The 16,706-nt window shown below is 51.5% G+C and overlaps 1 protein-coding gene across 5 annotated transcripts in view; it reads left to right on the top strand.

Annotated features, from left to right (window-relative positions):
* COL18A1 (collagen type XVIII alpha 1 chain) overlaps positions 1-16,706 on the top strand; it is a 448,272-nt gene that overhangs the window by 248,018 nt on the left and 183,548 nt on the right. For 2 of the 5 annotated variants that reach the window (XM_069616074.1, XM_069616072.1), the window contains exon 1: positions 2,484-4,079. The exons of 1 other annotated variant lie outside the window; for it this stretch is intronic. In XM_069616074.1, the coding sequence (XP_069472175.1) occupies positions 2,870-4,079 (1,210 nt within the window). In that variant the 5' untranslated portion in view covers positions 2,484-2,869. 2 more of the 5 variants (XM_069616073.1, XM_069616075.1) reach the window with 2 other exon arrangements.

Genomic DNA, 16,706 nt, shown 5'->3' with positions numbered 1-16,706 from the left:
TCTCTATCAGTATACTTGAGAGGGTTATGGCTGTTGATCTGAAGTACCGGTGGTACCAACTCTCACGCTCTCTAGTAAGCACTGTACGGAAGCTTCTCTCAGAGGAAAGAGGGCTTGTACCGCATCCTCGCAGAGTTGTAATAACCTCACAGTGCATCTAAACACATAAAGTGCACCCCATCTGGGGAGCGTGGAGGGTGAATGGGCCAGTGTGTTGCCCATCACTTGTCTCACAGATTCAAGCATTCCTTTATATATGAAGCCATAGTTGTCACATGTCGCTTACGGGCCAGGAAGTGAAGTTAAGGACCCAGTTGACTGAGCCATTTACCAGTGATGGAACCAGTGGAGGGTGGAGCAGAGGTGGAAGTCGCCTTCCATGGGTACCCCCTTGGTGTCCACTGCACTCCCCTGACTCCTGCAGGGAAGGCAGGTTTGGATTTTGAATTTAAGTTTAAAAAATAGTGTGCATGCAACCGAGTGTGTGCTTGTCTCCTCCTGGTTCCCGCAGGCTGCTCAGCAGAGTGAAATGCCACCAGAATGACCCATGTGTTCAAGGCCTTCTGGGATGCCCATGTGCCTGGATTCCGCCCCCACCACCCCCTCCACACCTCCCACTCCCTCTTCACCTAAAATGTACACTGACTGCACTGGCAGCCAGAACAGAAGATGTAAAGCTAAAATATGTTTTTAAAAGTGTTTGTAATTTTATAATGGATGCATGCATGCATGCATGTGTGTATGAGTGGTCCTGCGTGTATGCTAGTGTCAGAGAGACTGTGTGTGTTGGGAGCTTGGGGGTTTAGGAGATGTGTGTGTGGGTCCGTGCACATGATTGGGTCTAGTTGAGGTAGTGGGTATAAGTGTGAGCGTGAATGTAGTAACCATTATCGGCATGTGTTGCGCTCTGGGCGTAGCTTCACAAAAGTGATTTGAAGTGATAATTGCTAGCAGAGAGACTGCGGCCACAGCATCATGCATGCGATTTACAGTGACCATTACTATCATTGATAGACTGCGCTCTGGGAAAGACAAACTTGGCCGGAGCTCCCCTCCGCCTTCTTGCGCCCCATTTCCTACCATGGTTCTGCCACATTATAGTAGTTCTGTCTACTAGTGAGAGCCACATACCGCTCGGCCAAGGCAACTCTTTACTGACCGGCACAAATCCCCCACTTTTGCAGGGTCGAGATCGCACATGACTCTCTCAATGCGTCTCAGCCCTGCATTGGAGTGTCCACACTGCTGGGACTCACTTTGCCTCCCCAAATGCCGCTCAATCCTGCACCGCAGCCCTCCTCACTATGACAACGGGACTTGTTTCAGCTCCGGCACAGCGCTCCTTTCCCATCCGCACTGGAGCTCTGCCAATGCACCTCAACCCTGCCTTCCAGTGCTGCAACTCAAACAACTTGTTCACTCTCACTTTCTGTCTCACTGCCCCTATCCCTCCAGTTGGGTGCTGCTCCTACCCTCCAGTTGAGTGCAAAGAAAGTGTGGCGCCTAGTTAGAGTAGTTTCAGTCTCACTTTCCGTCTCACTGCTCCTATCCCTCCCGTGGGGTGCAAAGAAAGTGTGGCACCCAGTTAGAGTAGTTTCAGTCTCACTTTCCGTCTCACTGCTCCTATCCCTCCAGTGAGGTGCAAAGAAAGTGTGGCGCCTAGCTAGAGTAGTTTCAGTCTCACTTTCCGTCTCACTGCTCCTATCCCTCCAGTGGGGTGCAAAGAAAGTGTGGCGCCCAGTTAGAGTAGTTTCAGTCTCACTTTCCGTCTCACTGCTCCTATCCCTCCAGTGAGGTGCAAAGAAAGTGTGGCGCCCAGTTAGAGTAGTTTCAGTCTCACTTTCCGTCTCACTGCTCCTATCTCTCCAGTGGGGTGCAAAGAAAGTGTGGCGCCCAGTTAGAGTAGTTTCAGTCTCACTTTCCGTCTCACTGCTCCTATCCCTCCAGTGAGGTGCAAAGAAAGTGTGGCGCCCAGTTAGAGTAGTTTCAGTCTCACTTTCCGTCTCACTGCTCCTATCCCTCCAGTGGGGTGCAAAGAAAGTGTGGCGCCAAGTTAGAGTGGTTTAAAACGCACAAAACCACCTTTTAATCTATCATTGTACAACCCTATAGCTTTTTGAACACCCCCCCCCCCCACACACTTCTTCACCACATGGTAGACACAGGATGAAAGTATTAAAAATACAGCCAGCTGTGACAATGTACCTTTAGTAATGCGACCACCTTCACCGCAGACAAACATCTATGTCCATTTTTTTTTTAATGGTTACTTACGAAGATCTTTTACAATTGTCCATGAACGCGTATCTTTTTTTGTTTTTTACACAGCCGCTGTTCACCCCTCGTGTCTGCAGGGGCGCAGCGGGCGCCCTGCGAGCTGCAGGTGTCGGGTGTCACACGGGTTCGCGGGAACAGGCTGCTGGCTGCGCAGGGTCCTTCCTCCAAACTTTACGGCCGGGACGGGAGGGAGCTTGAAATCTGACGCCCGGGCAGGAACGAGTTAACGGCGCAGGCTGCCGATAAATAGATAGCAGTCAGAGGCTGCTCGTGCAGAAGGAGCACGGGCTGACTTCGCTGGGTTTAGCTGCGCCGCCGGTCCCACGGTCCCCACAGCTCCTCTGAGGCGGGATGATGCCAGCGCTCTGACAAGGTACCCGGATCCCGTGCTACCCTGCGCGCTCTTCTGCAACAGCAGCCGCCCCTCTCCGGCGCTCCGCAGGGTTGGCAGGCGGCGTGGGTGCCGGACACCACCAGTCACACCTACCTGGCTTTGTCTCAGGTGTGAAGGGCAGCGTGCACGCCGCGGAGGACGCGCCGTCCTGCCCTTGGGAGTTTCATGGGCACGCGGTCCCCCTGGCACTAAACTTCCATGGCTGCAGTGCGTCAAGAGGTCGCCTCCCTGCTGCTCCTGGTCGCCTGTTTCTCTTTTGCTGATGGCCAGTTATTCGGGTGGATGTGGGGCAGAGGCCAGAACGAGGTGACAACCCTTCGCCCACCATCGAGTAGTCCAGCTCACCCCCCGCCCACAGGGCAGCCAGAATCTGTCACTGTGCATGGCAAAGTGGACCCTCTGTCCACCACAAATGAGGACCCCCTTCCCAGGACCGTGTCTAGAAGCACACAGAATCCGTCCAACAAACCCCAGGAACCGCTAGCCAAGATCCCACACACCCCATCAACCAGACATGATGAACTGCTGGCCAGGCTGGTGCCAAGGACCACGCAGGACCCGGCCATCAAACCTGAGGAGCCTCTGATAAGATCCTCACCCAACACCACACAGACGCCTTCCACAAAACCCAAGGAGCCCCACGCCACGGCAGTGCCCATCCTCACACAGACACCTTCTTCCAGGCCCACGAAACTCCCTACCGAGACTGCGCCCGTGCCCAGAGTTCCACAGACACCCTCCGCCAACACTGAGGAACCTACGCCCAGGACCAAAATTACCCAGACCCCGGCGACCCCCAAGGAACCGTCAGGAGAGAAAATATGGGGCATCTTCCAGCTGAGAAAAGCAGAAACTGATGTAGGGGTGGCACCCGAGGGCCTGGCGACAGAAGCTGGCCCTTCCACCCTTGCAGCCACCGCACACCCAGAGCCCCAGACTTCCAAACCAGGTGCAAATCTCGCCGGTGTGGGGGCCGAGATATTAAACGTTGCCGAAGGGATCCGCAGCTTCGTGCAGAAATGGGACCACAAAGAAACAGAAGATATTGAAGGAACAGAAGGACCCATGACTCCTATAATCATAACGCCGCCTGCCATCACCGCGGCACCGGAGAGAGTCCAGAACCCCGGCATGCATCCCGCGGGCCTGGAGGTCATTGAAGAACGAGATATCAAGCCCATGTGGTCTGAGGAGGCTATGGACCTGGCCACTAATTCTACAGGGCCAGAGAGCAGCAAGCTTGAGATGGCCAGATTGGCAGAAGATGGTGAGGGCCTTGTGCCGGGAGAGCTGGCCTTGGCAGGTCCAGATGCTCCACTTTCTAAAAGGATGTTCTTCAACTTAACTCGGACTAAGGCATCACAAAATGGAACTGGAAATGCAGGAGTGCACGGTGAGCCCCAGACAGGTATTGCTTCTTTGCCAGTGCTTTCAAGCTTGACCACTGTGCCACAGTTGTCTCCCCATACCACTGTCTCTAGAAGTGGGCAGGAGGAAGACCACACCCTTAAAGCCTGGGTAGACCAGGCAGAATCTTCAGGTGGCACGGGGTCTGGATATGCAATACCCCCTACAGCGACCTCCGGGAACTCCCAGAACCTGAAGATTGCCCCAACCACCAGCAGGCCTGGCGGGAGCACGTTGGAGGTGGCAGGGGCTTTCCGGAACGGCCTATCCCACTATGTGATAAATTTGAACCAATCAGTCTTGTGTGGGACTGGTACGGCCAGCCTTCAAAATTGCAGCAGCCAATCCGATCCAAGCATTGACCATGCTATGCATTCTGGGATAGCCGTTGCTCAGCTAAGTAGAACTAGTAGTCAGCCTCTTTCTAATAGTGATGGCACTAATTCACTGGGACTTGATTTACTAATCAGCACTAAATCACCTGTTTCGGCTTCTAGAAGTAGTTTTGGTGCAGGGACTCTTTCCCGCTCCCCCAGTGGGTCGCCCGCCACAGCACACTGCTTACCTGTTCCAGTCGACTTGCCATTTTGCCAGAGTCTTGGTACTGGCAATTTCCAGTTGCCCAATTACTGGAACCATAGCAGTGTGCAGGAGGTCCGGGCTGCTTTGCATGAATGGGGGGGCTTGCTTAGTTCTGGGTGCCACCGCTTCGTGGAGACCTTTTTCTGCTTGCTGCTGGTGCCGTGGTGCAATGCTTCTCTGCCAGCAGTGCCTCCGCCACCCTTGCCGCCGTGCCGTGAGTTCTGCGAGGTGGTACTAGACAGTTGCTGGCATCGCCTGCAAGGGGTCCAGCTGCCGGTGTCATGCAACTCACTCCCCGAGGAGGACGGCGAGTTCTCTTGCGTGTTTGTAAATGTCTCCACAGGTAATAAGGCACGATGTGTCACCGCTTACTGAGCCCCTTTCGCTCTTCCAGACAGGTAAGAGAAAGGCTAGGCCGCTCCCTCACCCATTGTCTCCGCAGGCGGCCATCTTGTCTGGGTAGGTCCTGCTCCTGGGGCTTAGGAAGCACAGCTTCCCCTATTGAGTATTGTACAGGAGCACTCTCATGTGAAGGTAAATATTTAGTCATTGATGGGGAGGAGAAAGAACACAGGAGGGAGCCGGGAGGAGTATGCCATGGATGGGGGGAGGTGGGGAGAGGCCTTTCACATGAGGCCTGATGGGACTTGTTAGGGATGGGAATGTAATGTAGACCGAGAGGCTAGCTGGGAGTTACAGAGGACGGGAGGTCCACTGAAGGTTTCTTCGAATATGGAGACTAGACAGAGCTGGGATTAAGGGATCTGTTGACAGAACTGGGCACAGGATGTGCTGTGTGTCCGAGGAGAGAGCCCGGCGGCACAGCTGAGGCGCTTTGCCACCTAGTCTATCCTAATGAAACACATTGATGCAGAGGCTGTCTCTACACTCAGACACCCAAGTATTCTAGAGGCTATGCATTAACATAAGGAAGCGTGGGATGCAAAGGCTCAATCTATACTCCAGTACCCAGTGGGGCCAAGAGGGGCCAAAGGCTATGCATTAACATAGGGATGCGTGGGATGCAGAGGCTCAATCTATACTCCAATACCCAATGGGGCCAAGATGGGACAAAGGCTATGCAATAACATAAGGAAGCGTGGGATGCAAAGGCTCAATCTATACTCCAGTACCCAGTGGGGCCAAGAGGGGACAAAGGCTATGCAATAACATAGAGATGCGTGGAATGCAGAGGCTCAATCTATACTCCGATACCCAGGTGTGGGGTGTTGGAGGGGCGGTGGGGAGGGACTAGAGGCTGTGCATTAAGGAACCGTGGGATGGAGAGGCTCGGTCTATACTCAGCTACCCACGCTCAGAAGAGGCCACGCATTAACCTAAGGAAATGCAGCGAAGTAGAAGCTCTGTCACCAGACAAATACCCAGGCGTGGTAGAGGCTACATAACCTAGGGAAATGCAGCGAAATACAGGCTCTGTCACCAGACAAATACCCAGGCGTGGTAGAGGCTACATATTAACCTAGGGAAATGCAGCGAAGTACAGGCTCTGTCACCAGACAAATACCCAGGCGTGGTAGAGGCTACATATTAACCTAGGGAAATGCAGCGAAGTACAGGCTCTGGCACCAGACAAATACCCAGGCGTGGTAGAGGCTACATATTAACCTAGGGAAATGCAGCGAAGTACAGGCTCTGGCACCAGGCTACATATTAACCTAAGGAAATGCAGCGAAGTAGAGGCTCTGTCACCAGACAAATACACAGGCGTGGTAGAGGCTACATATTAACCTAAGGAAATGCAGCGAAGCACAGGCTCTGTCACCAGACAAATACCCAGGCGTGGTAGAGGCTACATATTAACCTAAGGAAATGCAGCGAAGCACAGGCTCTGTCACCAGACAAATACCCAGGCGTGGTAGAGGCTACATATTAACCTAAGGAAATGCAGCGAAGCAGAGGCTCTGTCACCAGACAAATACCCAGCGTGGTAGAGGCTACATATTAACCTAGGGAAATGCATTGATGTATAGGCTCTGCCTGCACTCGGATACCCACGTGCTGTGGTGGCTATACATTAACCTTGAGAAATACAGGAATGCACAGTCTATCTATACACTCAGATATCCAGGTGCAGTACAGGTTTTACTTGGACTTGGGGAAGTGCAGGGATGCAGCAGCTACCTAGACACCATGCATTAGCTTCTGGAAACATGGCATGCAGAAACTCTACACCTAGACACCCACGTGCCGTAGAGGATATTGATTTACCTAGTGAACCGCAGGAATCCAGAAGCTATCTCTATACCTCAGCTACCCAGGGGCAGTAGCGATATTAACCTAGGGAAACGTGGGGATGCAGAGAGACACAGATACCCAGATGCAGCAGAGGCCAGGCTGTAACCTAGAGAAATGCAGGGACCGCAGAAGCTATCTCTACACACATTTACTGAGGTGTACTAGAGGCTATGCATTAACCAAACGAACATCAGGGATGCATAGTTTATCTCTACACTGAGGTATCCAAGCATAGTAGAGGCTATGCATTAACCCAGATAGATGTGGGGATGCAGAGCCTCTCATTACACTCAGATACCCGGGTGCAGTAGAGATATTAACCTAGGGAATGGTCGGGATGCAGAAACACACACATACCCACATGCAGCAGAGACCATGCTTTAACCTAGGGAAATGCAGGGAATGCAGAAGCTATCTCTACACACATTTACGAGGTGTACCAGCGGATATGCATTAACCAAACGAATATCAGAGATGCATAGGCTATCTCTACACTGAGGTACCCAAGTGTAGTAGGGGCTATGCATTAACCCAGATTCAAGTGGACATGCAGAGGCTCCCGCTACACTCAGCTACCCAGGGAGAGATATTAACCTGGGGAAAGGTGGGGATGCAGAGGTTTTTGCTGCGATCAGATACCCAACAGCAGTAGATGCTACACATTAACCTAGGGAAGCACTGGGATGCAGAGTCTATCTCTACACTCAGCCACCCAGGTGTACTAAAGGATATGCATTACTCTGGGGGGGCGGGGTGGGATGCAGAGGCTAGAGCTACACTCAGATATCCAGGTGTAATAGAGGCTACACATTAACCGAGGGAAATGAGGGAATGCAGAGGCTATATCTATACGTAGATGAACAGGTTTTCTGCCTTTCGTTACTGTAGTATATATAGCAGAAGGTAAACTCTATTCTCGGATTCATGAATTTAAAAGAGGGAATACTCTACTCTTACACTGCCAGGTTATTTTAGAGGTTATTCAAAACTATACAGTCTTGGGGTACACCATGTGTTTCTTTTACCCATAAATTGGGGGTTATAGCAGAGGATAATGCCAACTCTTTCATGGGTGTAGTGGAGATTGTCCACTAACCTAGGTTACTCAGGTATATCAGAAGGTATTGTTCTCCCTTGCTTGCAGGGATATAGCAGAGAATATACCATACTGTCTGATACTGGAGTACCAGAGAGTATACTTTACCATAGGATCCTCAGTTCTAAATGATTGTATTGTAGACCCATGGCACAGAGGCAAAGTAGATGTTATGTTCTATCCTCTCGTGCTGGGGTATAGCTGAGGGTATACTATTCCCTCTGATATTGGTTTATAGTAGAGGACGTAACAAAGCATCTTGTTTTTCAGTGTAGAAGAGTATTATCTACCTTTGCATACTTGGGCACGATGCAAGGAGTAATATAACATATGTATTGAGGTGTAGTCGATGGTTTCCTTTAACCCTGAGTAGTGGACCTTGCAGTGTGCTCCTGCAGTGGCTGGACCTCTCTCTGTTATCACTTGACCACGGACATCAAAAATAGCTTTATGGCTCTGACTTTGCCTCCCAGGTACAGGAATACTCTCCTTCCCCAGGCATGGATACTTGATGCACCCCTATTTCTGCGGGCACCAGAAGTTCTGCTTCATGCAGGCAGACAGTTAATGTATCTCTTGGTACACGAGGTTCATTGGTTCCCAATGATTTACAATGTTACATTCCTTCTATTGGTACACAAGATTCCTTGGTCGCCACTGATATACAATGTTACTTTCCTTCCTATTGGTACACAAGGTTCCATGGTCCCCACTGATATACAATGTTACCTTCCTTCCTATTGTACGGGAAGTTCCTTGGTCGCCACTGATATACAATGTTACCTTCCTTCCTATTGGTGAGGGAGGATCCTTGGTCCCCACTGATATACAATGTCACCTTGGTTCCTATTGGTGCACAAGGTTTCTTGGTCCCCACTGATATACAATGTTACCTTCCTTCCTATTGTACGGGAGGTTCCTTGGTCGCCACTGATATACAATGTTACCTTCCTTCCTATTGGTACATGAGGTTCCTTGGTCGCAACTGATATACAATGTTACCTTCCTTCCTATTGGTACATGAGGTTCCTTGGTCGCAACTGATATACAATGTTACCTTCTTTCCTATTGGTACACGAGGATCCTTGGTCCCCATTGATATACAATGTCACCTTCCTTCCTATTGTACGGGAGGTTCATTGGTGCCCCCTGATATACAATGTTATCTTCCTTCCTATTGGTACACGAGGATCCTTGGTCCCCACTGATATACAACGTTAACTTGCTTCCTATTGGTACGGGAGCTTCCTTGGTCCCCACTGACATACAATGTTACCTTCCTTCCTATTGTACGGGAGGGTCCTTGGTCCCCCCTGATTTACAAATGTACCTTCCTTCCTATTGGTGAGGGAGGTTCCTTGGTCCCCACTGATAAACAATATTACCTTCCTTCCTATTGTACAGGAGGTTACTTTGTCACCACGATATACATTGTTACCTTCTTTCCTATTGGTACACGAGGTTCCCTGGTACCCCTCCCCTCCACTCCCCTGATATACAATGTTACCTTTTTTTCCCATTGGTACAGGAGGTTCCTTGGTCACCACTGATAGACAATGTTACCTTCTTTCCTATTGGTACACGAGGTCCCCCCACCCCCCATGTACAATGTTACCTTCCTTCCTATTTTACGGGAGGTTCCTTGGTCCCCCCTGAGATACAATGTTACTTTCCTTCCTATTGGTACACGAGGTTCCTTGGTCGCCACTGATATATAATGGTACCTTCCTTCCTATTGGTGAGGGAGGTTCCTCTCTTCCCTGTTTGCACATGATGGATAGGGAAACAGCCTGGAGCAGGATCCTCTTTTACTCTCGCCGCAAGAGGAGGCGCTTTTCCACGTGGCTTTAGGTGGTTCCTTTTTCTCAGTGGTAGGGGGGGTTGCGTTCTTCCCCATCGGTATCAGAGGTGTCCTGCTCCCTCCTCAGCATAGTGAGTGCCCCTCTTATGTTATGTTATATTTGTAAAACACCTTCTGCCATATGCAATGGTGTCGAAGTGCTGCATGATGCATAACCCTTCAGCAGACCGTATCCTCTCTCCTCTATGTGCACTTAAAGTCCAATATCCCCTATGTGCAATACCGTGTCCTTTATCCACACAGCGGATATGCAAGGTTCCTTTTTATCATGTGTGCCACAGTTTCCTCTTTCCCTCTTGAGAACAGGAGTTTAACCTCTGCCCCAATGGTGGAAGAGGCTGCTACACCCACAGAAGGCTCCTTTCACTGACTGTTGCAAGAGGTTCTTTCTTCTCCTATGGTGCAGGTGGTTCCTCTCTTCCCATTGGTGCAGGTAGTTTCCCTCTACCCAGTGGTGCAGGTGGTTCCTCTCTTCCCATTGGTGCAGGTAGTTTCCCTCTAACCAGTGGTGCAGGTGGTTTCTCTCTTCCTATTTGTGCAGGTAGTTTCCCACTATCCAGTGGTGCAGGTGGTTCTTCTCTTCCCATTGGTGCAGGTGGGTTCCCTCTTCACAGTGGTGCAGGTGATTCCTCTATTCTCATTGGTGGAGGTGTTTCCCTCTTCCCAGAGGTGCAGGTGGTTTCCCTCTTCCCAGTGGTGCAGGTGATTCCTTTCATCCCGTTGGTGCAGGTGGTTTCCCTCTACCCAGTTTTGCAGGTGGTTCCTTTCTTCCCATTGGTGCAGGTGGTTTCACTTTGTGGTGCAGGTGGTTTCCCACTTTCCAGTGGTGCAGGTGGTTTCCCTCTTCCCCGTGGTGCAGGTGGTTTCCCTCTTCCTCGTGGTGCAGTGGTTTCCCTCTTCCCCATGGTGCAGGTGGTTCCTCTCTTCCCATTGGTGCAGGTGGTTTCACTTTGTGGTGCAGGTGGTTTCCCACTTTCCAGTGGTGCAGGTGGTTTCCCTCTACCCCGTGGTGCAGGTGGTTACCCTCTTCCCCGTGGTGCAGGTGGTTACCCTCTTCCCCGTGGTGAAGGTGGTTTCCCTCTACCCAGTGGTGCAGGTGGTTTCCCTCTACCCCGTGGTGCAGGTGGTTTCCCTCTTCCCCGTGGTGAAGGTGGTTTCCCCCTACCCAGTGGTGCAGGTGGTTACCCTCTTCCCCGTGGTGGAGGTGGTTTCCCTCTACCCAGTGGTGCAGGTGGTTTCCCTCTTCCCCGTGGTGAAGGTGGTTTCCCTCTTCCCCGTGGTGCAGGTGGTTTCCCTCTTCCCCGTGGTGAAGGTGGTTTCCCTCTTCCCCGTGGTGCAGGTGGTTTCCCTCTTCCCCGTGGTGAAGGTGGTTTCCCTCTTCCCCGTGGTGCAGGTGGTTTCCCTCTTCCCCGTGGTGCAGGTGGTTTCCCTCTTCCCCGTGGTGCATCCTCTCTTCACATTGGCTCTAGGGGTTCCTCTTGATACAAGAATAACCGCTGCCATTACCCAACCTCATGGCACTCATTTGATCGACCTAAAGTGACGTGAGGATTAGTGGGCCTTGTTGGGATTCAGTCATGTGACGGCCAGGTCTCATGTTGGGCACTCATCTTACTGAGGTATCTTTCCTGCAGCAGAAGTGGCACTGCCCCTGTGGGTTCAGTGCCTGGGGGCGCTTGCAGTGTCCTTGCCTGCGACCCAAGGGAGACACTTTGAAATGGTCCCAAGACTCTCAACGATTCCTGGCTGAAGGATCCCAAGGAGAGGAAGTCCGAGTATTCCATCCCAGCCTGTTTAGCAAACACTGCCAGTGTTAGGCTGGGTTTAAAAAAGCATGAAACACGTGACAGTAGAATACGCCATTGCAGTGAAGTTACACATGTCACAGCGCCGCCGCCATGCCTGTGAAAGTGCCACGTGGAGCTCCCCGGGGACTTTGGAATGTTGGTGTCTGTCTTACCTCATCTTTTAGGAACAGCTTGCCTAGTCATAGGATGATACTTGACTTTTTCTGTAAATGTCCTCAGACACTGGAGGCGTCGACCCTCCTGTCTAGGGTTTTTAAAAACCTCCAGGATGGGATGGCTTCCAGCCGTCTAAAGTTTAACCCTTACAAGACCAACGTCATCCTGTTGGGGCCATGCTTTGAACAGGTCCAGCTGGCGTAAAGGTACCACCTCTAAAAGGGCACACTGTCTCCATCACTGGGCAAGATAAAGAGCTAGGAGTGAAGGTGGACCCTACAATGAATCTTTCTTGCGCCCCAACTTGCTGCATAGTTCAGTGTACTCTTGTGCCGCGCCTGCCATTGCAACAGCAGTGGGCAGTGCAGCCCTGCGCTGAGAGGCACACGCAGCCCGGAGAGGTAGAATTCCCTATCAGGAAGCCCTTTTGTAATGACATTTTAGTCACGTTTGTTTACAGATTCTAAAATGCAGCCATTGCTTTAATGTGGGGCCTGCAAAGCCCCCCCCCCCCTCGCCTGCCAGGCTAGTGGAGACCCCTGTCTGCTGCCGGGAGTTCTAGTGCTTCAGGTGTAAATGATGACTCGTTGGCCTCCGCCTATCAACATGGCAAAGCCCCTCTCTAGAACCCTTATGCGTTCAGCCCAACTCCCGCTATAAGTGGTTCCCGGGGACAAACTGGAATCTAGAGGTGGGCTTAGAAGGCCTTGCAGGAGAGATCCAGATACGCCCATCCCACTAAAGCTTCCGGAAACCGCACAAGTCCAACATGCTTCAAGACCAGCACCAGTGTATGTCATGGGAAGATATAGTACAACCAACAAAGTGATGGGTGGAAGGCTTGGAATTAATATGAACCACTGGCATTGCTCTGGGCAACCTTCCACACCACCCAATCAAGCACACGGGCCATCAATATCTGTACCTGCTCTGTGGGAGGGAAGCTTGCACTGCTACGTTTGACTTGTAGCTTGTATGAAGGACGCTTGCACTCTTGTAGTGTGTATGAAGGAAGCTTGCACTGCTAGGTTTGACTTGTAGGGTGTATGAAGGACGCTTGCACTGCTACTTCGATGTGGGACCTGTGCTATGTATAAAGGAGACGTGTAGCACTGCTGGCCCTGTGCTGTGTGAGAGAAGCTTGCGCCACTGGTGCCCACAACTGCCTTGCACTATACGTGAAGGTGAAGGACGCTTGCGCCTCTGCTGCCCAAGTTTGACTTGATCTTTGTCTGGGGGATGCTTGTGCTGATGCTGCCCAAGTTTGACTTGATCTTTGTCTGGGGGATGCTTGCGCCTCTGCTGCCCAAGTTTGACTTGATCTTTGTCTGGGGGATGCTTGTGCTGATGCTGCCCAAGTTTGACTTGATCTTTGTCTGGGGGATGCTTGTGCTGATGCTGCCCAAGTTTGACTTGATCTTTGTCTGGGGGATGCTTGTGCTGATGCTGCCCAAGTTTGACTTGATCTTTGTCTGGGGGATGCTTGTGCTGATGCTGCCCAAGTTTGACTTGATCTTTGTCTGGGGGATGCTTGCGCCTCTGCTGCCCAAGTTTGACTTGATCTTTGTCTGGGGGATGCTTGTGCTGATGCTGCCCAAGTTTGACTTGATCTTTGTCTGGGGGATGCTTGCGCCTCTGCTGCCCAAGTTTGACTTGATCTTTGTCTGGGGGATGCTTGCGCCTCTGCTGCCCAAGTTTGACTTGATCTTTGTCTGGGGGATGCTTGTGCTGATGCTGCCCAAGTTTGACTTGATCTTTGTCTGGGGGATGCTTGCGCCTCTGCTGCCCAAGTTTGACTTGATCTTTGTCTGGGGGATGCTTGTGCTGATGCTGCCCAAGTTTGACTTGATCTTTGTCTGGGGGATGCTTGCGCCTCTGCTGCCCAAGTTTGACTTGATCTTTGTCTGGGGGATGCTTGCGCCTCTGCTGCCCAAGTTTGACTTGATCTTTGTCTGGGGGATGCTTGTGCTGATGCTGCCCAAGTTTGACTTGATCTTTGTCTGGGGGATGCTTGTGCTGATGCTGCCTTTGCTGTTACGTTCAATGTGTGTGACTGGGGAGACCAGTACAGGGCCACATCACTCACTGCATCACCCCTGGGTGCTTTTTGACTTCAGAGCTGTTTAGACAGATTTCGAGAGGTGCGTTTTGAGTTTATTCCGGAAGGAAAGGTAGCGTACCTGGGAGCGGAAGTGTGGGCACTGGGTCTGGGGCCCCTGGATGCAGCAGCTCCTGTGGTTCAGCATCTGGGAGTGGTGAGGGATGCATTTTGACTGGCTCAGTGCATGGAGCGTCCTGACCTATGGCAAGCTATTTCAGGGCGTTCCCATGGACGCGTTTACAGGTGAGGCAGGAGATCCTGAGTGTGATTTGGCCATTCAAGGTGAAGCAGTTCATGGTGGAGACGAACAGCCCCTTTTTCGTTATGTTGTAAATTCCCATGGCTGGGTAAAACACATGGTGACTGGTGGTCGAAGAGAAGAGGAACGATAGGAGCGGCGTTCCACTACTTTTATTTTTTACTGATTACAGTTGCACTACTTTTTGCAACCATTTTCACCATTCCAGAACTCACTTCTCCACGTAATCACCCGATAGCAGTTACAGCTAAACGGAAATCTGTTTCCACTCAATTGGCGGTCAACCAGCCTGGCTTCAACTCTGGAAACGTGTTCGTTGCCAGGGGTTTTGATACACTTTTACCATTGATGGGGATAGGTTAAAAAAAACCTCTGTGTTTCTCCCCCTCCCCATATGGGTAAAGCAGTAGTGTCATTGCCCGTGTCTCATATTGATGTGGGGGCAGAGGCCTCAATCCCTATGGATAACTGGGGGATTACTGCCCGTTTTATAACTGCAAAAACCGCAGATAAAGCATTCGGGGTTCATTGTAATGGTGACCGCCAAGTTTGTGCCTGGCATCCGCCGTTACTGATCACCCAGGCATGCGCCACATGCAGGGATCCTAGCGTATTCGCCGACTGGGGCGGTAAAGGGAGCGCAGGGCCCGCCCAGATTCCCGGGTCTTTAACCGTCAGGGGGAGCAGAGGAAGACGTGGCCGCTGGCCCCCATTACAGCCCTTGGATAATGAGTAGGGGAGACTGGTGGGCCTGGGGGACTTCTTCTGACATCAGGTTGCATGAATATGTGCAGTGGTGTTGCGTGTGAGTGAGACGTTTGACGTCACTCTGCATGAATGAATGAATGAATGAATGCAGCAGTGGTGCATGTGAATGAGGCGTCAGGTCACTGCGTGAATGTATGTAGCGGTGATACATGTGAGGGAGGCTTCTGACGTCACTTTGCATGAATATGTGGAAGCAGTACTGCAGGTAAGTGAGGCTTGACGTCACTTTGCATGCATGTATGCCGTAGTGGTGCATGTAAGTGAGGCTTGACGTCACTTTGCATGCATGTATGCCGTGGTGGTGCATGTAAGTGGGGCTTGACGTCACTTTGCATGCATGTATGCCGCGGTGATGCATGTAAGTGAGGCTTGACGTCACTTTGCATGCATGTATGCCGCGGTGATGCATGTAAGTGAGGCTTGACGTCACTTTGCATGCATGTATGCCGCGGTGATGCATGCATGCATGTATGCCGCGGTGATGCATGTAAGTGAGGCTTGACGTCACTTTGCATGCATGTATTCCGTAGTGGTGCATGTAAGTGAGGCTTGACGTCACTTTGCATGCATGTATGCCGTGGTGGTGCATGTAAGTGGGGCTTGACGTCACTTTGCATGCATGTATGCCGCGGTGATGCATGTAAGTGAGGCTTGACGTCACTTTGCATGCATGTATGCCCCGGTGATGCATGTAAGTGAGGCTTGACGTCACTTTGCATGCATGTATGCCGCGGTGATGCATGCACGCATGTATGCCGCGGTGATGCATGTAAGTGAGGCTTGACGTCACTTTGCATGCATGTATGCCACATTGATGCATGTGCATGCATGTATGCATTGAGCCTTGGTCTTGTAAAGGAAGGTGAGGCTTACATGTGTATCTCTGTGTGTTCCTGGAGCAGCCTATGGACCATGGGTCTGTCTCCATGGCATGGTGGGAGAATACTCTGCAAACGCCCAGCCACCTGGCCGCGCCAGGGCATCCATCTTGTTTGTGTTCCCCTGATGGCGTTGAGAGTTGGCATACATTCTCTCTTTGGGACATTGGCAGCAGATAAATGGCTGTTTAATCCCAAGGACTGGGCAAATGAGTAACTTTCTCTTTTTACCAACAATAAGTTACTGGGAGCTTCTGACCCACGCGGCCTCTCCCCTCCCCCTCTTCCCCAGCTCCCACAGTGAAGCCACCGCTCTCACCCCCGCCGACCCCTGCGCGCTGCTCCTGTTCCAGATCCCCAGGGGCCAGATACAGAGCTGGCATCACATTCCAAACGTGGTAGAGAACGTGGGTGCTGTGCTGGTGTACCAGTCATCACAGTGCTAAAGAATGGAACTGAAACTTTCCTTAGAACTGACCCCATCATCCCGTCAGAACCGTGGCCGTGCCATGAAAGTGCTGCCTCCTGTTTGAACATGACCACTCCCATGGCTATGACTTATAACTAATTCACCTCATGCAGGCACGCCCTCACCGTTTATCTTCTTGCAGAAAGTACATATAGCCAGTGTGTTTTTTTGGAACCCTGCACACGTCTAGGAAGATGAGGAGCACATGATCCCTTCCAGGGGTCGAAGTGCACGAAAAGAAGTAGTGGAACTATGCTCCCCGCTGGCCTGCACCGCTCTCCACAAACTCATCGCCACGCCCTCCCCCGCACCATACAAACACCCAAACAAAAGCACCTGCGGTTCAAGGTAACAATCAATGCAGTGCCCTAAAGTGCAAGTTTCAACTTCTTCC

This window comes from Ambystoma mexicanum, chromosome 9 (genome assembly GCF_040938575.1).
Source record: "Ambystoma mexicanum isolate Mex_15411 chromosome 9, UKY_AmexF1_1, whole genome shotgun sequence".
Lineage (NCBI taxonomy): Eukaryota > Metazoa > Chordata > Amphibia > Caudata > Ambystomatidae > Ambystoma > Ambystoma mexicanum.
The sequence above is the reverse complement of the archived record's forward strand: the minus strand, read 5'-3'. Positions and strand labels throughout refer to the sequence as shown.